Here is a 26,948-nt window from a genome sequence, read left to right as displayed (position 1 = left end):
CACCTCGCAGCGATATACTAAGTTGTCCGCAAAGAGTCAAGGAAAATATTAACAAGAATTCAAATTTTAACGAGGTAATTGAATAACTTATTGATTAATAAAACTATAAAGATATGTTTCGGTTAAATTATTTTTCGTTGCTTGTCACTTTCAGAAATTTGCCCCTCCCCCTCCCAACACTGGCGGATCCAGAAATTTTCATCAGTGGGGGCCCACTGACTGCCTAAGAGGGGCCCGCTCCGGTAACGCTTCCGCCCGAGGGTTCCCTATATAAGCAGCACATTTTTTTCCAGAAAAAGGGGCCGGGCCCCTGTCCCGCTCCCCCTAAATCCGCCTATGCCCAACTCCTATCCAGTCTACTCCTATACGTCAGTGCATTATGCATATCCTCATATACGCCACTGCATAATTGCACAATTTAAAATCAAAATCATGTTTAATAGCAGAATGCTTTTTGGTAATATATGACAGATATAATTTTTTTTAAGATCGTCAAACCTTAACAACTATTTAACAAATTATTAATTGCCATTTAAATTATTTCCGATATAATCACTTCAAATTTAAAGATATTATTCATGTTAATTGTATCATTATAATTTAAAGATATTGTTTGATACTATAGAATCAATACTGGAAACGAGGCGAGTTAAATTGTTTGTATCGACCAGAAGTGCCATGCAGAAGTTCTAGACCGGCATATTCTTAATTTATGAAATTATGCCGTCTGCATTTGAGTCATCTTGAAATAAAGTATTGGAATATTACAAAGGACTGGGACCCATAATTAGCAGGTAAGAGTTCTATACCAATAAATTACCTTGTAAGTTTTAATAGTATAATATTTATTCACATGGTAGCCTGTTTGTTTAAAATATTTGCACTATATATTTTGATAGACGGCCAAAGTCGTCAAAGATTAAAGAATTAAGATGTATGTATTGAAGTATTATATTTTAATCTTATTGTCAAGGCGGTATATAAGTATTCAATTGTGTTGATTCTTTAACTAAGATGTAATGTTATAAGTATGTTTGGTTTTGTCTATTTAAAAAGACAACATAAAAAATAGACACACGAACGATAAATGCATTTAAATATCCATCTAAAAAATCTAATTTAAGATAAATATCTTGTAAAAAATCGCGAGGAAATGAAATACGATGACATAATATGATGACCGATTACTAGAAGCGCGTGCAATGGAAAGACTATGCAAAAATAATACATTTTATTTGTGTTATATTTGGGGAAAAAAACACTTTTTTGGGGGACATTTTTTTTTCTCTATTCACTGACAAAAAAACGCATTGGGAAATTACTTCCAGTAACCGCGAGTATTCTCATTTCTGCACTTTGAGTCTTTTGCGTACACCGCTGTTCCAGGTTAGGGAAGGGGTGGCGCGCGCGTCATAATCAGGAGCCTGTTATTCGGTGGTTGTTGGTAGTTGCTGTTGGTCATATCAGGTTTCCGATTACTGTTTTTTTAACACTTTCAGACCGTTGGTGTTTTCATTTGAATTGTTTAACATTTTTCATTTCGGGGCCTTATGATATAAGCCTAATAAGCGGTATGAGTTACACAACACGGTTTCTGTTGTTGGTAACCTTCTATGTCATTTGGACTTTGGTGGAGAGTTTTTTCATAATGAATCATGCCACAGATTCTTATTTTCATATTGAGTATAGTGAGTGTGACTTCACCCTTTTCCGTTCAAAAAATTTGCAGGTCACACATTTGAAATGCACTTTCCGTCTCAGTCGTTCGTAGCTCATTTTTAGAAAAATGCCCGATGAAAGTTTTCCAAATCGCACCCTGAAATGCTGTGAACCATTTTACTATTCAAACTTGGTCTACCAGTTTAGGTAACAAACGATAACAAAAGTCAGTATGGTATTACACTGTGTCGGCACGATTGAGCATAATCAGCACTCTGCTTGTCTACATCTGTCTCTCTTTTCATAGACGGCGGTACGAAATCGGCCGATTTTTTATAAAATATTGAAGTTAACGAATGTTAGTTTCTGACATTGTAAGTCGAACTAGATTGATAGAGCGTTTGTTAATCAATCAGTAAGGGGGACTTGTCGCAATTTCGTACCTCCATCTATTGAATGAGCGAACGGGTTCCCCCGGCGATGTTCTCTAATGGGGCTCGAATGGAAAAGTTATATGTTCTCTATTGGGACTCGAATGGAAAAGTTATAACCACGATCACTTATTCAACTTTTAATGGCATTTTAGTACGCGGTGTAAATCTTGGCGTGACATACGACAAAGATCTTGTTTGGTTTGTTAATGGTTTATTCGTTCCACAACGTACACTTTAAGAAAATAGTTGATGAAATGTTATTTACCAAAGTGTCAAACTTGTGAGAATTTGCGATAATATTGCACAATTCCAAATATTGACTTATGATAATATCATTCCAGTATATCAATTAATTCTAGAAGGTGATATATATATATTTGAAAGTTTTGAATTTTATAACACTTTTTATTAGCGTCACAGTTAAATTTAAATTTCAAAGCTCTTTGGACTATCGGCATTGAATGAAAAAAAATATGTATTTTTCTGCTTTTATCTTTGATACAAGGCCAAAACTATAAGACGAGTACAGTAATAACAGTTACAACTATAGACACGCGATTAATTAAAGTACATAGTAATTATCCAGTGAATGAATAAGTAAACTCAACAAATAAATGAATAGTCATCGCACTTTCTATATATGTGCATCAGTGTCCGCCCATATATAAAGTCTGGAACTATATTTGTATTGATTATATAAGACTCGTATTTTTATGTCTGCATATTTTTTTTTATTTATATGTCTGCAATTTCTTACTTTGATATTATTTGACTGTATGCTGTTTTATTCAAAATCAAAATCATGAAGAAAAGCTACTAAAATATTACTGATATTGAATACATGCTTTTAGTTAAAACCCAAACATAACAGGACATATATGGAATATACTCTCCAGGACATATCCAAAGTAAAATTTAAAATAAAATCCAATCCTGTTCAAAAGTGAATTGTGAATTAAAGAATCCCGTCGTCTAAATTTTACCTTCATTTAAAAAAGTTATGCTTGGGTTGAGTTTTTATTTCTCGGGTAGGTAATTTTAAAAGAAAAAGAAACTATAGATAATTGCTATAATTGCTGTTTTCAAATAACTTATTCTCATAACTTATACCCTTCCTAATAAAACAGTTTGATTTAAGCTGAACAGAGATGACACTTTACGAAAGGTTAATGATGGAATATATTTATGATTTCCAACGTGAGTATATACACTGGATATGGGCAAATCTTTACTGAAATATATACACTATAGTCTTACTGCTACATATCTATAAGTATACTATGGTACTATGGGTATGGCATATATATTTATGACTAATAGTTTAAGTATACATTGGATATGGGCAAATCTTTACTAAAATATATACACTATAGTCTTACTGCTACATATCAGATCTATAAGTATATTATGGTACTATGGGTATGGCATATATATTTATGACTACTAGTTTAAGTATACACTGGATATGGGCAAATCTTTACTAAAACATTCACGATAGTCTTACTGCTACATATCTAGAAGTATACTATGGTACTATGGGTATGGCATATATATATATGATTTCTAACTCAAGTATACACTGGATATGGGCCAATCTTTACTAAAATATATACACTATAGTCTTAACTCAGGCGCGGATCCAGAGGGGGGTTCCTGGGGTTGGAACCCCCCCCTTTTTTTGGACGATCAATGCATTTGAATGGGGACATGTAATTGGAACCCCCCCCTTTGTCCTGGGTTAGGAACCCCCCTTTTTAAAATGGCTGGATCCGCCCCTGTAACTGCTACATATTATCTATAAGTATACAATGGGTATGGAATATATTTATAACATCCGACGTGAGTATACACTGGATATGGGCGACTATACACCATAGTTTAAACTACTATATGTCTTACGTAGTCTAAGGTATGCAATATATTTATGACTTCTAACGTAAGTATTGAACTATACACTGGAAAGGGGCGAATCTTTATCTCAAATGTATAGTATATATATAGTCTAAATGCTAAATATAGAAAGAAGACTGGCTAGGGTATGGAAAATGGATATATTAATTACTGTAACAGCTTTTATCTTACCTCCTATACATTTCTAGGAATATGATTGGTTAAAAGCGACCTCGTGGAGACCGTGTATATTCAATATTAGGTTAGTAGGGAGGCGGGGCTTATTTCAATATTAGGTTAGTAGTGAATTTGCGACTTAGGCACTGTTTGATTATTTCAAATATTGAAAGTTCTTTTTAATATTGTTATATCAAGGTTGTTTATTATAAATATCTATCGTTTACATTAGTTTTTTTAGTGCATATCAATTGAAGTAGGTTCTTAAAATTGAACACCTGAACACTTTATTACAGAAATAAGGAGATGTGTTATGAAAGCAAATAAGACAACTTTAGTCTAAATTCAACACATAAAGATAGTCGGTAAGATAAATTCGTTACATAGTGTGCTAGTGACCTAATATGATATATACAGGGTAAGTAAATTCCATATGGGGTTCGAGCTTCACTCTCACCCCATATGGAATTTACTGACCCTGTATATATCATATTAGGTCACTAACACACTATGTAACTAATATTCTTTGACGCATCAGTATACAGTAGTTCCGTATTCGTACAAACATGTCATTTCCTGAGCTAAGGGGGTTTTAACATTAGAATATCGTCTCAAGCATTTCATCGGTCACTGAAATCATATAAGCACAAATAAGTTATAATTTCATGGCATTACACAGGCAACATTTGACCACGTGAATTTAACATGAATTTAGATTCAAATAGATCTCATGTTAAATTTTTCAGGTCAGTTTCCCAAAAAAATGCATTTTTCATGATTTTAATTATATTCAACAGTGTATATATGCTACAGTGAAACCCGATATAACGAATCCTTCATAAACCGAAAACATGTATAAACCAGATCTATATGTTCCGACAAGCACCGTCATATCAAATTATGTACGTTGCGAACCTGATAAAACCGAACATCGGCGAAACAGAACACAATCTAAAGTCCGGAAGAGGTTCGGTTTTAACAGGTTTCACTGTATTTGAATAACTGTATTTTGATAGATAAATATCATATGAAAAAAAGTTTCATGTGATAATCACGCGAAATTCACGCGAGTTTCCCTATCGGATTCACGTGAAACTCACGTGGAATCAGTTCACTTGAATTTCACGTATAAGCTCGTTTGAAATGAAATTCACATGATTTAAATTTCCCTGTGTATATGCCTTGATAATTCTGAGAATACACACACACGGGGTGGGGGTATGTATAGAAGATGGTTGTGATAAAATTTGATTCTTACATTTGGACAACAAAGTATGTGACAGAGGGTGATTTATTTTTTTGGGGGTGTGGAGGGCAAAACCATTGTCTTGTTCCAGATAATTTTCAAGGATTTGGGAAATTACCCCCTCATCTGATCCGCATTATATTACAAGTCATATTATCAACCCGTACTGAATACGTGAAAATCAGAATAGAGAAAAATAGCAAGTAAAAGAAGCTCGGTACATATAGAAAGAAGTACTTTTGACTTAAGTAAAGCTGGGATAAAGTGAATATAGATAGAATATTTTCTTATGAAATCATTCTAACACAAAAGACACAAGAAGCTGATTTATACTTCTTTTCGTGTATGCAGGACTCTCTGAATTTGACCCAAAGCTATGTAGAGACGATTTGAAATCATAAGAAAGACTCACACTGGACTATCAGGAACAACCATTTTGGTCTTTTTCCGTCTTCATTAAAGTTCTTGTAGAAAGAAAAATTAAAAAGGAAATCTGGAGTGATAAAGGTACTATAAAGTATCGAAATCATTTTTAAAATATTTCAGATGAAGCTCCTGGTCTCTTTTCTATTCATAAAACGAGATGCGTGGTATACTTCTGATCATCATTCATTCATTCCTGCATGTGTCTATTCATTAGTAAGATGATGTAAGATGCAGAGTCGGTGTCATTTACTTCTTTTTTTCATACATACATAAAACTCTCTACTGTTCAATACGCTGTCAAATAGATATCGTTTCCTATTATAACTTTATATATAATTTAACAAAGAACATTCTTGTACACTGTTTTTATGGTTTTTACCTTCTTTATTTTATTACTCCTTGAATTTTAGTTTTAGTTATTTTATTGTATTTCAGTTATAAAAAAGGATTATTTCGTTGAATATATGTATATTCTAGACACGATGAATACATGTATATTCTAGACACGATGAATACATGTATATTCTAGACACGTTGAATATAAAATGGAACATTTATTTACTAAACCACTGGCAAGACCGATTCTCTGACGTCTTTCCGTTAGTAAAGAGAAATCTTGAACCATAGGATCACAAAATTTTGAACTATTTATTTTTTCATAGAACATTAATTTATATATTCGTAAAGATGAATTGATTTAAAGTAAAGTTTAAACATAATATACCAATATTGAAACGTTTCACTGGTCTGTAAAATATCTTAATGTGTAACTAGACTTTGATATGTTTACCTATACAAATAAAATTAAACATTTAATTTTAATTTTTTTTCTCAGCTGATCGTGAAAACGAAATGGCAGAACTAGCATTTGAAGACCATTTTCCTATGCCAAATGATCGATTTAAAAGTTCCAGTCGAACTAGTGGCAAAAGCGGTCGAAGTAGCAGTCCTACCCACAGTGCCCATGCGAACTTCCTCCGCTATAGTATAATGAAATCTTCAGACGAGAAGAAGGCGAGAAAGGTTCGTTTCTATAGAAATGGTGACCGATTTTTCAAAGGAATTGTTTATGCTGTTTCAGCAGAAAGATTTCGTTGTTTAGATTCTTTGTTAGTTGATTTGACGGGAAGTCCTCTGTGCGATAAAAATATTTTGCCGAATGGCGTGCGTCATATTTTTACTATGGACGGAACAAAAAAAGTAGCTAACCTAAACCAGTTAGAGGAAGGGGAAAGTTACGTTTGTGCTTCAACTGATGTTTTTAAAAAGTTGGATTACGCCAAAACTGCTAACCCAAATTGGAATGTAAACGCTAAACCAAAAGATGATCCACTATCAGCAAGTTTTGGACTTTCGGGTGATGGCAAGGATTATATTAAACCAAAACTGATAACAGTTATTAAAAACGGGTTAAAACCAAGGAAAGCGGTACGAGTTTTGTTGAACAAGAAAACTGCACACTCTTTTGAACAAGTTTTGAATGATGTTACAGAAGCAATCAAGTTAAATTCGGGAATTGTACGCAAAATATTCACAGTGGATGGCCAACCAGTAAGTATGTCATGAAATAAAAGTTCTTCATAATATAAGTTCCAAATGAAAGAAATGTTCTGGAATATTATTTCCCTGGGAAAAAATAATATTACTCTCTATCATTAAGAAGCAATAACAGGCAACATAGAAAAACTAAACCTTAGATTTTCTTATGTATTTCTTATCTGTCCAATTGTCTATTTTCGCAATCAAATAGGCTATTCTTAATTCAGAAAAACACTCATGTACAACTGACCATGAAATTAAAAATTTCAGATTGATCAGCGAGATGACTTAGTGAAATTAGTCACGTTGACCTTTTAATGACCAGCGCTTGTCATAAAGCCGGTTTTGGATTAAAAGGTTAATTAGAAATATCGACAACATCGAAATGCAGACTAACTATACAACATATATGGAGTGGTTGTTCGAATATCGGCAATACAAATGTAATACGTTACTAATCATTGACTGTATTCAAGCTCCAATTAAAGTCATTGCACTTGGAACCATTTTTGTCATATCAAAATTCTACGAGTTTTAAACGAGATTATACGTGGAACACGTTTAAAAAGGCTAAAAAAGACAAAGGAAAATTGAAAGCGACGCCTGCAAAAATGGCCAACCCCACCTGGCATATTATTTGTGTTCCTGTCCCGCAAATCAGGATCGAATCTGTGATCCAGTTGGTGTCGTGTGTTGCTGTATATTATATTTGTTTTTCGTTTATTGTTTTGTACATGTATACAATACATTAGGCCGATAATTAATTTTCTATTTGAATTGTTTGAATTGATTGACGTGTGTTCGTGATTTCTGAGTCTGTTTTATAACTTGTTATGCGGTATGGGTTTTGTTCATTGTTGACGGCCGATCGGTATCACATATATAGTCTCTGGTGGAGAGTTCTCTCTTTGTCGAGCACACCACATCTCATCGTTACAAGAAAAAGAAAACAGGAAATAGTAAACAGTGAACTCCTTGCAGTCAAAAAGACATTTAATTCAACCCCTTTGATTACTGTGGCATATTTTGGGCAAAATTGAAGACTTTTAAAATTACTATTTTAAAAAAAAATTGACACGAAAGAATAAAAGGGGTTATACTGGGAAATTCATCAGTTGTCGTATAAACATTACTTTGTCAGGAAGACGCGAAACATTTGACAGTTTTTGTTGTATAAAAAGAATCTTGAGTTATAACCACCATTGTTCACAAAATGGTTAAGAACAGCAAAGGCTATGTCCTTGAATTCTCTGAAAATAAACTTAAAAGATATACGAGTAAATTACGTTATTTGAACAAAATGGTAAATTACAGTAAAGGCTATGAACTTAAACTCTCTGAAAAAACTTTTAAGAAATACTAGGATATTTATTACTTTATTTTAAACGATTGGTTATGTCCTTCAATTCTCAGAAAATAAACTGTTGAGCTATACCGAGAAATTACTTTATATGAACAAAATAGTGAATACAGCAATGGCTATGTTCTTGAACTCTGAAAATAATCTTTTAAAATACACAGCAAAATTACTTAATATGAACAAAATAGTAAATGTAGCAAGGGTATGTTCTTGAACTCTCTGAAAATAAACCTTCAAGATAGACTGTAAAATTACTTCACTATAGTATTTGAAATTAAGCTTCACGTATAACCGTGAAGTAGTTTAAAAGCTGTAACGAAGCACTAAAGGCCGACATTAACATGTATATTGAGAAATTTTAGTGCCTTTAATTTTTAAATACCCAACTTACATGCCAAATACCTTCCGTGTATCTCCACTTACAATTCGTTTGATTTTACATATCTACATGTATATTTGAACTCTTACATTATATATGCATGTTTGAACAACTGCAAATTTTATATAATAACGATTTTAAAATATACAAGTTATGTCATTCGTAAGTAATTAAAAACAAATATTTGAATTGAAAAAGCATTCGAGATTATGACTGAAAAAAAAGAAACACTAAAAGGTAGCCTAGCACAGACCTTTAAACACTTTAAATGCTGCTTAGGAATATGCCACTCGGGACAACGACGGAGTTATTCACAGTAAAACTTCACAACAAGTGTCAGGTCAATGAGACGAACATTTCCATACATGCAGTATATATACAGCAAACGAAATAACGAAGGGTTTGTAACAGGACCGTATAGGACTAAGGTCACCCGTTGGGTTGGGTTTGTCTGTCAGTTTTTAGTAAATTTCCGTTACTATTTGTAACATTTGAAGTAAAATCTTTCTTGTTAGCAGTAACTCCCTATCAAGGAAAAAAATCATAGTAGGAAACGCAAGCCCTGGAAATCCGTATCAACTGAGATATATATTTCATTTGAAGGTGCTGCTGGAACTTTGCCTACTTAGAAAGGGAAATTTCCCAATGGGAAAGTTGAATTAAACTTTTGTCGTTAAATTCTTTCTGAGCCGAAGTTTTGTATATTGTGTATCGAATTATGGAGACTCATAAATCAAGGTATGGAGGTACTGAAATAATTCAGCAGGTCCATGATCCTTTATGGATGTGTTATAAAATTAAGGAGGTCACGCAACGTCAGATATTGCTACCATGCAAGACAAAGTTGCAATAAGTGCTATAGGAACATCACACGCTATTACAGACTTCGACTACGGCAGATACAATATAGGATCTATGTTTGGTTGACATTAAAACAATTATTTTGCGGTCGCTTGTAGAATCCCATTTTTTTATGATCAGTGTTTTTAAATGCGGACATATGGTTGGAACCCCCTTTCTGGCTCTTTACGTCCCTGCCCTGCATTACTTTTATATATGTTTATACCAATAATCTGCGATTGAGACTACATGTTAGAGGCTGAATGTTTATCTATCCTTGTAATGATGCCTCATCAACCATTATATAGATTAGTCACCACGGAGTCAGACATCTGTCAAGTCACATTGGTCTAAAGTGAAAAATTATACGTCAACCCTCAGAGCTCATTTGTTTTGGTTATCATGAGAAACTATTGATTAGAATTCCAATGTTCGATATAAAACTGCTGTGTTGGCAGTTTTAACCCATTTGTATGTTTACAAAAGATAATCTTTCATAATTTTTCAAACCAGGAATCAATACTCTAGTTTGGCCTTACAATTGTTGTAATAAAAGTCAGAAAGTGCTTATTTATACCAGTGTGCACCTTTATAGCATGTTTGAAAACCCCCTTGCCAAACTGTTTATATATATATTTTTATAGTGACATGTATTAATTGAAAATTAAAGACTACATACATAAATTCTCGATAAATAGCGCATTTTGGTTAATAAATTTTACCACAAATTTCAAGAAAATTTGTCAATATCCAGCAAACTAATATATATACCTAGCCCGTCGAGACATACCAAATTGAATAAATATACAGATGTTGTATGATTGTCATTGAGACAACTTTCCGACGTAAAAAAAATAAATTTATAGTTCACCAGACGGCCTTCAACCATGAGCAAAACCCGCCATACAGTTTCAAACCGACCTATCACTATAGTCAGTATTCTCTTGACCATATTCCGCTATATTATAATTTGTTGTTGTTGTTGAATACTATAGTATATATAGTTCATATTATTCCAGCATCATACCACGAAACAGTTAATATGCTGTTCCATATTGTTAAGCATTTCTGTAAAACAAGTAATGTCTAGAGTCCAATGAATAAGTTATCTGTTAATCTATTTTTCTATGTACAACATTTTTATCCATACCCATGAGATCCCGTGTTATTTGTAATTTTTTAAAGAGTAGGACAATTTGTCTATTAGGAATTCTGTTAAACTACTCGTCATACAAGCATATAAGATATTTTGAGGCATATCATGCCATGCACTTTATTTTGTAACGCAGCTTTGCAGAAAATAATTTATATGCCACAGAAAGCTAGTATTGCATTTAATAGACCATAATGCACTAAAACATGTTACAAAGCAGACCCTCGTAAAATGATTTGTGACATCACGGAATAAAACTTATCATCGTAGTTATTACTTAACATGAACATCATGACGGTGCAATATGTGGAGCAGGATCTGCTTATTTTACTGAAGCACCTGAGATAACCCCCAGTTTTTGGTGGTTTAAGTGTTGCTCTGTCCTTTGTTGTATATTGTGGACTGTATTTTGTTTCTCTTGTCATGTTTTTTGTCGTTTTAAATTCGACTTGTTTGTTTTTATGGTCCCTTTGGTATATTCTACCTCTTTTCGATTCACGTTTGATTCATTTGAGAGAAAGTAAGAACAAATGAAAAGTGAACAAAATATGTTCATCGCACCCTTGTCAGAAACGGTGTAAGGCCACAGATACAATTTGTTTAAACCACATCGAACCCGCTGGCTGCTGTACAAATTCAAAATATGAGGGTTAGTAAAAAATCTGGGGTATAAAATAGACAGACCACAATTGTAACCATAAGACGAAAAATAGATCACAGAAACGAAGTTTGAAGTCTAAGTTACTAAAGATGTTCCAAAGGATAACTTGACAGTAAAAGTATTGGCAAAACCTTTAAATGATAAATTCCAGTTACATTACATTGTTACATACCAGTATATATATATATATATATATATATATACAATTCATAATAAAAGGCAACAGTAGTAAACAGCTATAAGGTCTTATGTATCTTTCAGGTAAATTCTTTATATGACTTTTTCAAAGATGAGAACTCAGTATTTATCGCTTACGGTCATGAACGGTGTACTCAGGATGATTTTGACCTCGATGAGAACGGTATGTATAGACAATACCTTTAATCTTAAATTGACTTCTAAAGTGTAGTTTGAAACCATTTTATTATTAAAAGATAAATTGATTTAGTTTTATATAGATTAGACCGTTGGTTTCCCCGTTTAAATGGTTTTACATTAGTAATTTGTTGGGCCCTTTATAGCTTGCTGTTCGGTGTGAGCCAAGGCTCCGTGTTGAAGGCCGTACCTTGACCTATAAAGGTTTACTTTTATAAATTTTTATTTGGATGGAGAGTTGTCTCATTGGCACTAATATCACATCTTCCTATATCTATTAAGTTATGGTCGTTTTACATAGATCAACTGAAATTATAAACAAAGAACCACAGCTATCAGGTCCACCGGTTTGGAGATTTTTACTTTTTATCAGTTTAAAACACTATTCAAACTGTTTCTATATTTTGACATGTTTGTACAATACACATATTTGTATATGTGGTAAGAATTAGAAAATCCAAGATAAGGAGAACTTGATTTGTAGTTGTCATTTTCATATTTTCAAGCGAAGCATCGACACAGAATCTTTATTTCAATAATCAGATTATAGTGTCCAAGTCGGTATTCCAGATCTTATATGAAAATGAGGGGAAGTGGTATGATTGCAAACGAGAAAACTGTCCACCAAATAACATCGATTTGTAAGACGAAATGATGTGTATACGGTATATATATTTTAATATTCAACAATATTCTCTATAGCCTACAAAATACAAATGCTACAACAACTGGCCAACCTGTCATTTGGCTTCATTTTCTGATCAAGCCATCATTAATAATTCCTTACGGCAAAGCTTATAGTCCAAGTGGAATGCTCTTTAATAAAACTTCTTAAACTATTTCAGAAGTAAGATTAGTCTCAGCATATAAAAATACAACGTTCAGACAATCAGAAAGGGTAACATTGAGATCACCAAGAACACCTCGCAAAAGTTCATTATCATCTAGAAGTCTTGATAAATCAGGTATGTATATCAAATCTGAAATGTACGTTTCATAACTAAGGGCTTCCCAAGTGATTTGCAAAACTCGTAGAAGTTTGAAAATTGAACTCAATAAAAAAATTATTGGATGGAATTCGATGCAACACACGCTTTTGCTAATGACAAACCAAGGAAATAAATGGTCAATGATAGGCCAATGCAGAACCGGTGCAGATCACTTAACTGCTCACCCTAAAAGTATCCTAACCATTCAAAATGTCCTTTTCCATCCATTTGCGCAGTAAGTATCCTTGTGGTACCGTGTTAAATATTTCAAGAAGTTAAGAAAATCACATCTGTTTGGTCTCAGAAGTCGGTCAATAATATCTATGGTATCCTGCAGGGGTTGAGTCATTAAGCTGATTTTTCCAAGACAAGATCTTCCTAAATCCACGTTGAGTGTCTTGTAATATTACTCTGGTTATCTCCTTATTTTATGTTATAAGTATCAAGGTTTTTTTTATGATATTGATCAGAACTCGGAGACTTATATAGGCTCAGATCAGAATTCTGGCGTAGAAAGGAACTCTCTTTTGAAGTTAATTGAAGATGAAAAGCATTTTTATAAAACTAATCAGTATTTAATTGTGATTGCTTTTTTGCTTTAGGTTCCTCATCACCATTAGCTTCACCTAAAGCTTCACGCAAATTAAGAGTTGTATCTGCAGTAAGTATATACTATTAGTATTTCCGTGTACTTCTCAAAACGTATAGCGCACACCATAGTTTGACCAAACTGAGTGACAAAATAATCGGAAGTGATGGCGGTCACCAAACGGTAGAAGCAGAGGCAGGAGTTAATTAAATGATTTGTTTTTTCTTCTTTTTCGACTGAAAACAATAACAGTGCTAGTTTCTCTGTAATGTTAATTTCTATCTTATCATGAGCAATATGATAACTATATTAAGTATGCGTGTACCTTGCAAGGTTCTCATATGCCCGTCAAGACAGTTTTCATTTGACCTCAATTTATGGATCAGCGAACATGGTTATGTTTTCGTGGTCAATTCCATATAGCAGATACTTTAAGCAATAGGTCTAGTATATTTGGTGTACGGATTGATTGTAAATGTCCTACTGGCGTCATCTGACATTGACCTCATTTTCATGGTTCAGCAGTCAAAGTTAAGTTTCTGAGATTTGGTATTTTTTTCTAATGCTATATACAAAGGTCAACTATATTTGGTGTATTGAAATGATTTACATGTCTCGCAGGTTTTATTTGACCATGACCTCATTTTCAGGGTTCATTGCTGAGTGTTAAGTTTTGTGTTTTGATCAGTATTCGTAAACTATAAGCAATGGATTGTAAGGTTTATATGTCTGTCTTGCAGGTATGATCTGACCTTGACATCATTGTCATGGTGCATAGGTCAATGATTTCATGGTTCCAAGGCCGTAGCTAGGCATCTAATTTTAGTGAGGCAAAATAATTGAGCCGAGCGAAGCGAGGCGAAAATTTTTTTTGGAGGGTATGAAATGAATGGTGCAAAATCCTGCATTCTAGGCATTTTTAGAGAGTTTGACAATGTTTTGAATTTTTACACTTTTTATATAATTTTTTTATATTTTAAGACTTTTACTAACACCAAATTTTTAACAACTTTATTTATATTTATATGTAAGATAATCATCCAAATATCACTGATTTGAGTCTGCTGCCAGAACATAGAACAAACATCGATTCAGTAGAGTTTGCCAAATTTTTCTATTGCCGGTTCAGTCAAATCGTTTCAGAATCATAATTTGGTCTGCTGATATCCTTATCGTGATGAACATGGAGCATGGCAAGACCGCACAATCTCGCGCCACTCATGCATGCTCTTTTCCAAGTTTTCAGTCGTTTCAAGGCAGTCTATGTTTCTAAAGGTAGCACATTATCAACAACACAATGATCAATGTCTTCTTCCAATTCCTTCTCCATCAGCAATTCGTTAGCAGCATCGGTAGTAACAGTTTTGTTTGCAAAAAATAATTAAGCTTTCCTGTAAGCACCATCATACAGTCGCAGTTACAAAATATTAAACTCGCTTTTATGCTGACAAAGAGTAGACAAACTAGGGATAGAATGACATAAGATACAGGTATATGATTCTATCTATAGAGTAAGTATATCTGATATGGGTACAGGGGAAATTGGAATGGAGTTTTTGACGTTTACATGTAAGTCCGTAATTTCCAATTATTTCTGGAAATAGTTGGTGGTATTTTAGTTCCAGAATCTATAAGTTTAGGGGTTAGGGGTTGGTGGTGTCCGATTCAGAGACTCCGAATATAAAGAAACGAAATTCCGTAGTCCCGAATAAGTGAAGACGAATTCCTGTGTTAAAGGTTCTACCATTCCTCAATAATATCAAATTGAAATATGGGATATTCTTTCAATTTTTAAGGTTAAAGAAACATGGATAAAAACTAATCCATGCATGTTTCATATTATTTATATTTTATTTATCTGTAAAGAGAAAGATTAAAGTTCGTGAAATGAATACGCAGACAGGACTGCCCCCTTGTGATGCCCAGTACTTGATTTGTCAAAAGTTGGAGAAACGGAGAAATGAATACGACCGCCCACTTCCGAAGACCAGTACTTGATTTGTCAGTCTTCTTATCGTTTTTGGATTGTACTAATAAAGTTATATGCAATACTCAGACTCTGTTCACAAAATTAGGTTACTAGAATTATTCCTTCTTTACCTTCAGTGTCGCTTTTCCTTTTTCTGCAAGAGCCTGTTTTTAACTAGAGATCTATGATGATTATCGTTACTAGGTTAATGTAATTGAGAAACATCGCCCGTTGAGATGCTGAGTTATATCCAGGAAGAATAGTTTAAAAGGAATGATGACAAGTTATAGAAATCAAGGTTGAGACAGAACAACAAATGACTATTATATCATGTATATTTATATATATGTATAAAAAAAATAATCAGTGTCGAAATTTTAGTGAGGCAATTGCCTCACTTGCCTCAAGGGTAGCTACGGCCTTGGGTTCAGTTTATTTCTTAGATACTTAATGCATTGATTGATTGCATTGTGTACATGTCTGCCTGGCATGGTTCGTCTGAGCTTGAACTCATTTTCATAGTCCATTTGTCAATGTTTAGTTAAGTCTGTATCTTAGAAGCTATCAGCAAGTGGTCAACTATATTTGGTGTATTGAATGATTTTAAGATGTACATGTATACATATGTCTCGTTTGGTTTATCTGACCTTGAAAACATTTTCTTGGATCATGTTGATTTTAAGATACTTGAAGAAAAGCTTTATATTTAAAACTATCGACATAAAATAAATGATTTATAGTGAAGAAATGGACGCATTTCAGCGTGTGCACTCTTTCTATTTGTTTGAGCGACAGCTAGCTTAGAAATACATATAATGAATCTAGATCACAGACCGTGTATTTCTTACCAACATGTCGAAGTTTTGCATGTCAATAAATCTTTCGAAACTTATTTCAGCCAAAATACAGAACAGCAAATGGCATTGGAGGTAAATATATTTGTTGTCCTCTCTGTAATTTATTTTTGAACATTGCTTTTCTTTTTGAGTAATATACGGGAAATATTAAAGGTGTATTGGTATATGATGAACATTTATAACACAAGAACAGGCTAAATTTAGATACATGGGAAATAAATACTTAAATGTCTTATCTTTTTCCTCTTGGAGCGTTTATTTATTTTGAAATCATATTAATATAGATATTTTAGAACTTGCATTTTTTAAACAAACTGGTTTTAAGCCTATATTTTTTTGTTGAAGAAAATTATAAATGTAGAAGCTCTAAGGACGTGTATCACTCAACTGCAATGTTTTCCAAATGTTCAAGTATGGCTAATTTTCATCACAATTGGACTATTCGTATTAAGCCTTGATTAATGGTGGTATCAAATGATTTTTAAGATTTTTTAAGATTTCGTGTTGTTGCATCCCTTTATTAAATTTGAAATTTGAGCTATGAGATCAAAGACTTCTGAAAAGATAGGGATAAGGGATGTATTGTATTTTGGTGGCGTCATTGCCACCATGTAAATAAACTAATCATCAACTTACGAGTCCTGAATATGCATGTAATATTTGCAACTGAACGTTAAGCAAACTACAAGCAATATAACAAGTAAAACCAATTTTAGATGGTTTCCTAATCATCCTATAATCAAAAGAAAGTTTTGGGTATTTTTTTTAACCGCTTAAAATGCAAGAATCAAGTTTTGCAAGAGGGACGGAAGATACCAGAGGGATAGTCAAACTCATAGATTGTAAATAAACTGACAACGCCATGGCTCAACTATCTTACATGTTTTCTGATAAAATGACAGCATACATTTTGGTGATTATTTAGCTTTTGGACCTTGTAAGCTCCAAGATCAATTCATAATATTTAAATAAGAAATTTTAAAGTTTGTCCATCAGAGACAAGAAATTTATTTTATAGCCATGTTTTTCGCCTGAATGGAATGCAATGAATAATTTTTAGAAAAATAAATCCATACATTATCCTTATATCTTTTGTTAAATTTGATGAAAAGGGAAAAAGAAAACAGAGGCCAAGGGATGGCAATAGTTTAGCGCCTCACACTAACGTATAAATTGCTATGTAGCAAAAAAAAATGACCTAATTGTGTCATTTGATTAAAAATACCTTTATGTATATGACGTACATTTGAATAAAGGTTGATTTACACTAAGAAACCTTGGGTAGCTATAATGCAGAATAAACATTACCCCCATAGCTGTAATGCATAAACTATAATTAAAACCTAAATCCAATACCATTAGATTTTATCAGAGAATATGTTGGATATCAAATTATAGGGAAATGGCCGAGCTTTTGAATGTCATTTCATCAATATTAGATATAAAATGGGATTATTGTTTATCTAAGAATCCAGGAAAATGAAAATCAATAGGAATAAAAAGCATTTTTGACATTTCATGTTTTACTATCATTAAATTCCTGGAATCAATTATCTGGTAGTTTTCTAGTTGAATTTGTTCTATGTGTAAAAGATGGTTATTTTATTCATTTTTTGAATGACTCTCTAGGAATTTTCCTGTTAGTTAATTAATTCTTTTTAACATGGAAGATTTCACTAACAGTTAAAAAGAACATCAGCTTTGTTGAAGAGATATACTTTGCCAACAATAAAAATCAATTTCAAGGAAAACCAGCATGAAATTTAATACGTTTGTCTGAAAGCTTTCAGCAGAGAGAAAGGCAATATTTACAAGAGAGATAAATAAATCAGTTGTCTTCAAAAGGACATTTTATTGAAAAAATACTACTGTTTTAATGGTTAACTGCTGTTTATCAAGGAGAGACATAAACACATTTGAGATGTAGCATTGCTTTTTAATAGTCAGTGTTTTTTGTTACAGAAAAAAAAATATTCAGCAGATTGAAAGGTCATAGTATGCACTATTTACATAAAAGCTAAAGACTTTCTTTTCAACTTCATAGATTTTTAAAGTTTAGTAATTAATAATTTTGGGTGAAAATATGAAAAAAAATGCTGAATATCACAAATGCCTCATATTCAGTTTTTTCTTTAGGACCACCATCTTTAGCTCAGAGATATGAAATTGGTAAAATTATTGGAGAAGGAAATTTTGCTGTTGTTAAAGAGTGTACAGAAAAGTAAGTACATCTATACCTAATGTTGGCAATAACAGAAATGTATTTAAGAACACTTGAACATCCAGCTATTAGAATTTCAATGAGTTGTTAATAAGAGCATGAAAAAAGAATGTCTAAAAGGTCTTTACAAGTCATCACTGAGCATGCAGCAATACCAAATATTGTTATCTTCTAATTAGCTTATTCATAAAATAATATTCATAAGCTGGGACATTTTAAGGTAAAGTATGAGGAATAGATCAATGCAAAGTTTTTATGACGCAGGGATTTATTGTACAGATTTTGAAACCATGTGCTCAAACAACCTATGCAAGCATTATTCCAGTGGCAGATCCAGGGGGGGGGATCCCCCTTTTTTGGGCTGATCAATGCATTTGTATGGGGACATATAGTTGCCCCCCCCCCCCCTGATTATTCTACTGTAAATTGATCAACTTTTGCAATGAGATTATTCTTGAGGGAAATGTGATGGAATGGGGCTGAAAGTTTTGATTTGAAATTACATAAATTCACTTAATATTTTTCTTGTATGTTGTTCAACAACAGCTCAAAAAATTGCACTTGTAAATATATACAATTTAATATTTCTGAATCTAAAGTATCTACAAGAAAAAGATCTTTTTATACTACTGAAGAGTAATTATGCAAGTCAATAATGTAACTCATTTTTCTTCTTAAGGGGAGATAACTCCGTTTAAGACCTCAACACCAATTTTGTAATGGGAAGTAAGCACAAATTTTAAAGAACCTTTATGCCTTTTTTACAGGAAAACACACAAACAATATGCTCTTAAAGTGATTGAAAAAGAGAAATGTAAAGGAAAGGTAAGAAATGGTAATTTGTGTTAAAAAAATTACCCAGATAATCTAATAAAAAAATAAAAATAAAAGGATTAAATGGATAAGTATTTTTTGAATTAACATGCAAGTTCGTGTATTTTTAGAAAATGAAACACTAATGTAAAATTAAACTTAATTATATTTTGGATATATGTATTCATTGACTACTTTTAAATCATTGGAGAAATTACATTTGATCTTCACATTTTAGGAACAAATGATAGATAATGAAGTATCCATCTTAAGAAAAGTAGACCATCCTAATATAATACTACTGGTGGATGAATTTGATACCAAGGATGAGTTATACCTAGTCATGGAATATGTCAGGGTAAGTTACCAAAAATGCTCAAGTTTCATAGTTCTTATTTCAAGAAATGCATGATAACTGGGAGTCATTGATGAAGGCATGTTTTAGGTTATATTTGTTAATTAATTTACAATCTAGACTTGGTTGATTGAGGGACCATTCTGTTCTATAATTGTTAAGTTGTTTCATTGTACAGTTTAAAATATAGCTTTTATTCCCTCATCATTCCCTAGAAAATCACACAAGTCAACAAAATATTATTTTACTTTTACTTTATTAAATTGTATATTTTATGCAGTCATTTACAACAGAAAAGAAAGTGATTAACAATTGTTTGATGATTAACAAAATCTATTTTATAATAGAACAGATACATTGATAGTATCAAATGTGTATGCTAGTTTATCACAGTACTAAATAGAACATTCACTCTTGTATTATTTTCCAGGGTGGAGACTTATTTGATGCAATTTCCACATCCACTAAATACACAGAAAAGGATGCCAGCACCATGATACACAACTTAGCTAGTGCTCTTAAATATCTACACAAACTTAATATTGTACATAGAGACATTAAACCAGAAAATCTGTTGGTAAGGCAAATTTGCTATAGGTATTTTCACTACAGACGCATTGTATTTGTAAATAGGCCATGCAACAAGAACATCTATTTAATTTTAGATATTAAAAATTTTCAAGACTTAAAAAAAAAAAAACTGATTTTTTTTATCATTTGTATGGTTACTCTGATGTAGTTATTGACCATTTCCATGATTTCTGGAAAAGATGCAATTCGATTTAAGTATACAGGAAAATAAATAATAAAAAATGATTTAGGGTTAACAAATCTCAATGTCAGAGCCGGCTTTTAAGGGATGAAAAACCGGACGCTGTACCCTTGTTCAATATGTTTGATGTTTTCAGACTTGAAATCACAATAGTCTATGAAACAAAATGTGTCACTATTTTTAGATATATAAAAAATCTTCAACTTAATATTTTGTTCTATTAACTTTAATTTATATTTTTATAAATTTCCTTTTTAGGTAACACACCACGCAGATCAAACAAAATCTTTAAAGTTGGGAGATTTTGGACTTGCTACATATTGCAATGAAACGTTATTTACTGTATGTGGAACTCCTACCTATGTAGCACCTGAAATACTCACAGAAGTGGGGTAAGAATTATTATTGAAATAAAAGGGGAATGTCAAAGCTGATAAATACACAATAATTAATAAAGGGACATAACTCAAGAATGATCAAAGTAATGCTACCCAAATTTGAACTTTTTTACATTGTGAAGAAGTTTGATAACATTTAAAGTAGGGAAAGTAAATTATAGTTCAGCAATTTTCCATTTATATAGGGACATAACTCAAGAAAAATGAGAAAGATGCCACCCTAATCCAATTTGATCCTTGTTTGATGGTAATAAACATAGTTTATAAGTATCACAACATTTGATTGAGACAAATTAAGTAACTGTAAGTGTCAGACCATAAAAAAGAATAGGTTTGTTTGCCCTAACCCTACCTACCCAGAAAAAAAGCTGCCTACACAAAATCTTTTATTGTCCTGATGTGAAATTTTTTGTTTTATTCAGATAGGCATGAAGATCAATAAACATCTGACACTTAAATTTCTCTTTGCCAAAAAAAAAGAAAATGCCTACCTACCTACCCAATGTCTCGACGTTGGGTAGGGTTTGGGCAAACTAAAATATTTTTAAGTGTGGCCTGAACAGAAACCTTTTTCTTGATGTATGGACAAGCGTATGCTTTAATAACCCTTTTGTCCTAAGGTGGGGCATAAACACACCATATACTGAACAATACTTCTGAAATTATTTATCATGATAAAGACTCTGTAACAGACTAAAAATGCATGTTATAAAGCCTTTAATTTCAAATATTTATCTTTAAAATATATGTGTTTTTTTAGGTACAGTGTAGAAGTTGATGTTTGGGCAGCTGGAATTATACTGTATATTCTTTTATGTGGATTCCCTCCCTTTATAAGGTATGTTGTATACTAAAATACCACGAACAGTGGCGGTTCCAGAAATTTTCATAAGAGAGGACCCATTGATTGCCTAAGAGGGGGGCACAGGCCCCCTGAAAAAAACCTCTAAATCCACCTCTGACAAATATTTAACTTGTATAGAACTTCAAAACAGATATTTTGCTTACAGTTAGAATGTGAATCTATCCTCTGACGAATAAGTTAAATTCAGAGTTTTCAAGCTAAACTTGCAACTAAAATAAACTTTGAAGAATGTCTCTTGGCTTTAACAAGAAATACATTGTGTTTTTAAACTATATTCATATCCTTTAGTTGTTCACTTAAACAGTTCAATTTACCACTCACTTTAAGCATGAAATGTCAAAAAACAAATATCTATTAACCAGGGGCTGGTTTTTGTATTCTTCAACTTCTTAATTCATTTTTCTGTATTTCTTGTGCTTTTTTATGCCTCCAATTCTCTTTAATTTCCAGTGGCCGGTTCCGGGGGTTGGACCCCCCCTTTTTTTGGACGATCAGTGCATTTGAATGGGAACATATAGTTGTAACCATCCCTTTGTCCTGGGTTGGGACCCCCCCCCCCTTTTAAAATGGCTGGATACGCCCCTGATTTTATACCCAGTTGTTATCCATTTTTAACCCATTAAACCACATCTAGACACTTGTTAACAGAAGTATATGCAACCTATCAAAATAAAGTCTTTTTTTCATTACAGTGATACAAACAATACAGAAGAATTATTTGACAAGGTCATTGAAGGACATTTTGAATTTTCTGCGCCCTACTGGGATGATGTATCAGATTCAGCTAAAAACCTGATCAGTCAGATGTTAGATATCAATCCAGAATCTAGGTTAACTGCAGAGGAGGTTATGTCACATGAGTGGATTATTGTAAGTCATAACATTAGGTTTTGAAAGGATAATAAATAATATAAATGGGATATATATATGACAGAACTGCACTAAGGCCACCCTTAAAAAAATCTGTTTGATATTCCTAACCATGCCTTTTAGATTTGGGTAAGTAGGTAGGGATGTTTTTATATGGGCCAACAGCATAAGTCGCATGTTTATGACAAGAAAACAATATTCATGATGTTAGAGCAGGAAAAATCTTTAAAAAAAATAGTTGAAATTAATTTTTTTCGGGATGCTGCTTTTAAGGTGGGTACATATTCAGTTTTTTAATAAATGTCCTTAATTTTATTCATTACTTTATAAAAAATAAATCAATGCACTATTCTAATACACTTATAATAAAACACAGATTCAGGTGCTACTACTCCTTTGGTATAAAATATTATGTATGAAAACCATGTTGAAATTATAAGCGAAAAGAGACAAATTTAAAATGTTTGGATTAAAGTTCTTTTTTTAACACAAATTTCCCATAGTTCAGAAAAAAATCTGAAGTTTCAAAGATGTTGGAAACATTTTCTATCACATTGACATTTCAATGAAATTTTATCTAGACACTTTCCTTCGTAAAAATAAAGTTTGTTCTATTGAAAGAATGTGAATAACTTGAAATCATCTGCAACAAACCTTAAATAAAATGCATTTACATAAATATTCAGCTGTGAGAAAATAATCTTTTTATATTTCAGAATGACAAGGCCAGCGATTCTGACATGCAGGTACAAGTAGCAAAGAAACTGAAGAAACATTTCCGTAGGAGGAGTAAGGCATCTTTAAGTACTGCTGGAATTAGACTGGTCGCTGTAAGTTTACATTTTATTATTTCAATGTGTAATATATCAATTAAGATAAAAATTTGACACACATTAATTACTTAAGTGTGATGCAATACCAATATTTTTTTTCCAGGCAGGTAAAATTATAAAATATATGGAGTCGCCTCTTTCAACAGAATAAAAGTTAAGTGAAAATTAATGTCAGCTTTAATTATGGAATATGTTGCTAATTTTGTTCATCTAGTATTTTGGCTTATTTACCCCAGTATGTTTGGATAGAATAATCTTTTTACTTGCACTACTAGTTACACAGTGTGCAATTGTCCTAATACAAGTTTTATTGACCAATAAATTCCGTATTAGGACAATTGAACACCGTGTAACGAATTTATCCTGATTTTGTTATATTACATATTATTATATTTAAATTCAATATTAGGAAAATATGAACCAAATATAGTTTAGATATTTTAATCTAAAACTGTGAAAAAATAACAATACAAGAACTATAAAGCAGCTCAAATTTTTACATTTTTTATCAGGTCAATGGTATAAGGGAGATAATTCCAGTGGACATAATAAATAAGGGAGATAATTCCAATTGACAAAATAAAAATTGTACTGAAATTTATTACAAAAATATCAGCCAATCAAATTTCGAGAAATTACTCTAAATCAGGATAAAACTTGTTATTATACCTATGATTTTAAATAAATGCCTTAGTAATTTTTTTGCATCATTTATGTTGATACAACTCTCTTTCAGACGACTCCACTGGACAAAGCCTCACGATATTTTGAAGGACATAAGAGACAAATACCGTTAACACTACCACAGGATGAACTAGAACAAGAAGATGAAGTCTACTAGGAATAACAATATAACAAATAATTCCAAGGCAGCCATTTAACTTTCAATAGACAATTTACAGCAATCACATTATTGACTCAACAGTTAAGGAACAATCCTTGTTACAAAAGTGTACTATTGAATTAGATTTCACACACTTGTGTATTGATTTTTAAAGATTACCTAAGGAAAGCTTTGTTGGGGTAAGAGGGGGAACTAATTGTTTAGTTCATGTAAAGCAAAGCCATGCATGGTTAAAATGCAAATATTTATTATATAAACCAAATTTGAATAATACAAATGTAACACAATCAAGTTGTACTGAATCCAAAGGACACGGTACGATAAGGCCTGTTTTTGGCCCCCCTATTTCCTCATTTTTCAATTCTGTTTTGGAAAGCTACTTTTCACGTTAAAATATTCCCTTAGGTTTGAAGTTTGTTTGGCTGAACTCCAAAACCATTAATTTTCAGAAAATGTGTGAGGTTAGGGGGGGGGGGGGGGGGGGGGGTTAAAGGGCATCAATTATGCCAAAAGAAGGAAAAATTAGGATTTTTGGTCATTGTTTCTTAAAATCTAATTGGGTGTGCCTATGTGACCCAGAGAAAATTACGTCTATTTAGACAGCAAAAACTGTGCTAATGACTTTCGAATAAAGAAATTCCTGGGTCACGTAGGCGCAAGCACTTAAAAACTAAAAAAAAGTTGTACAAAACACCTGAATAATAATTACAATATTTGAATAATAGGGAATATTTTAACATACTAAGTTACTTTCAAAAACAGAATTTGAAAAATGAGAAAATAAGGGGGGCCAAAAACAAGCCTTATCGAACCTTGTCCTTTCACATACCCTATATCATACTGTTGCCAGTTGAAGGTATCTGATTTAAGGAGCATCTTCATTTGGATTTGAAATAATAGTATTACTTCTGACAGCAGCTGATCATTGCCTTATTTCTGAGCTATTCTAATCACTGCTTTTATATTTAAAATTATTTATTGTAAACATATTTCTTATAGGAATAATAAAATCAAAATCAGTGAACTTACAAGTTTGGATGGGATGGGAACTCTAACAGAAATGATAACATTTGAAATTATATTTGACAGCCATACTGGTGTTAATGAAATTTTAATACAAGGATGATTTTGCTTTGAAATAAAACTAAAAGAAAGTCATCAAAATGTAATTGAAAACAACACCCAGCAACTTCAATAATAAATCAAGATGTAAAATTACTGAATCCAGTTACTAAATATAAGACATGTTACATGAATGCTTCTTAAAACGGTTAAAACAATCCTTGTTAATAGATTTGTAGATGTATTTGATATCCATTCTGTACAATTATCAAGTATACATACAACATTATGTCAGCATTATTGTGCTTTAGTATTGTGATATTTCTGTTGGTGCTGAATGTTGTTTATTTTGTTGTGCCTTTGATATTGTAAATAATAACAAATATTTATTCTGTAAAGTTGTAATTTATTATGCAAAATATTTGTTTTGTTGAAATGCCAATCATTTCTACTAATATTTCTTCTTCCGAGGAACAATCAGAATCTTATGAAATCTCACTGTGGTGAAATATTACTGCATTTTTCCATGTTTTTGTGTGTTGTTAAAAATTTGGTATAAATAATTGTTTTATACTGTTAACAGCCAAGTTATTTCATTTACCTCTGTATTTTCAAATTTAAATCTAATGATAAGTGAATGAATGATCTATGCTTTTTAACCATTTTAACTTCTTAAACCACAACCAAAAGTTAAGTTGTATTTGCTGTTTTAAGAATTACCAGGTTGCTGCATTTGTTATATGCCAATTTATTATTCGCTAATTTATTTATGAATAAAATTTAAACTCAGTTTTTATTCATTAGTTCACTTCACAGTTACCAAATAGCATTGTGTTCAAGTTAAGAGTGTTGAAACGAAAATAAAAAGCAATTTCTCCATGTTATTAAGGGACATAACCCCAGAATGGTAAGTGTCTCATGCCCAAAATGCTCAAAATTGTGTATGAATGTCATAAATTTATATTTGGATAAGGAAAACTTGTTGCAGTGTGGAAATGAAAATAGGACAAAGAAAGGACAAGGGTGACACTTATTGCCTATGGCAGGAGCATAAAAATGCATTAAAATCAAGAGTTGACTTTGTTCAATCCTAATGGGTATCAATTTCATAGGAATTAGTTATAAGTGAATTTGATTTATTGTGGGAAATGTTGATAGACAAACCGATGGACTATGGTCTTTGATTGTACACAAACTAGATATCCATATGAGAACTGATGAAAATGCAATAAATTCTTGAAAGTTTGTACATGTTTTGGCTTTGAGCATCACTGAATAGAAATTTATTGTCAAAATACAAATCTAGTGCATAAACATTGGCACTGATGATGTTATTGTCTTTTAAATTGTAGCAATGAACTAAACAGGGAAA

The 26,948-nt window shown here is 32.2% G+C and overlaps 1 protein-coding gene across 3 annotated transcripts; it reads left to right on the top strand.

The window, feature by feature from the left end:
- Positions 1–630: 630 nt before the first annotated feature.
- LOC143085535 (serine/threonine-protein kinase DCLK2-like) lies at positions 631–24,683 on the top strand. Of its 3 annotated transcripts, none has more exons than XM_076261927.1 (16): positions 631–794; positions 3,232–3,290; positions 6,668–7,383; positions 12,026–12,125; positions 12,985–13,104; positions 13,731–13,789; positions 16,585–16,615; positions 18,680–18,764; positions 19,532–19,589; positions 19,816–19,935; positions 20,363–20,509; positions 20,963–21,096; positions 21,863–21,940; positions 22,660–22,837; positions 23,554–23,667; positions 24,407–24,683. In XM_076261927.1, exons 2-16 carry the CDS (start codon positions 3,242–3,244, stop codon positions 24,509–24,511), a joined length of 2,094 nt encoding a protein of 697 aa, XP_076118042.1. In that variant the 5' UTR covers positions 631–794; positions 3,232–3,241; the 3' UTR covers positions 24,512–24,683. The 3 variants fall into 3 exon arrangements, with proteins under 3 accessions (XP_076118042.1, XP_076118041.1, XP_076118043.1); XM_076261926.1 differs by having other exon boundaries at positions 3,221–3,290; XM_076261928.1 differs by lacking the exon at positions 3,232–3,290 and having other exon boundaries at positions 632–794.
- Positions 24,684–26,948: the final 2,265 nt, after the last annotated feature.

This window comes from Mytilus galloprovincialis, chromosome 8 (assembly GCF_965363235.1).
Source record: "Mytilus galloprovincialis chromosome 8, xbMytGall1.hap1.1, whole genome shotgun sequence".
Lineage (NCBI taxonomy): Eukaryota > Metazoa > Mollusca > Bivalvia > Mytilida > Mytilidae > Mytilus > Mytilus galloprovincialis.
This window is presented reverse-complemented; position numbering and strand designations above follow the sequence as displayed.

What these genes read in the sequence shown, in the direction of transcription:
- LOC143085535 (XM_076261927.1), top strand. Translation starts at nt 3,242, where the DNA reads ATGACACTTTACGAAAGGTTAATGATGGAATATATTTATGATTTCCAA. An exon ending in GTTAAAGAGTGTACAGAAAA is followed by an intron (nt 18,765 to 19,531) that starts GTAAGTACATCT and finishes CCTTTTTTACAG; the next exon opens with GAAAACACACAAACAATATG. An exon ending in TAGTCATGGAATATGTCAGG is followed by an intron (nt 19,936 to 20,362) that starts GTAAGTTACCAA and finishes ATTATTTTCCAG; the next exon opens with GGTGGAGACTTATTTGATGC.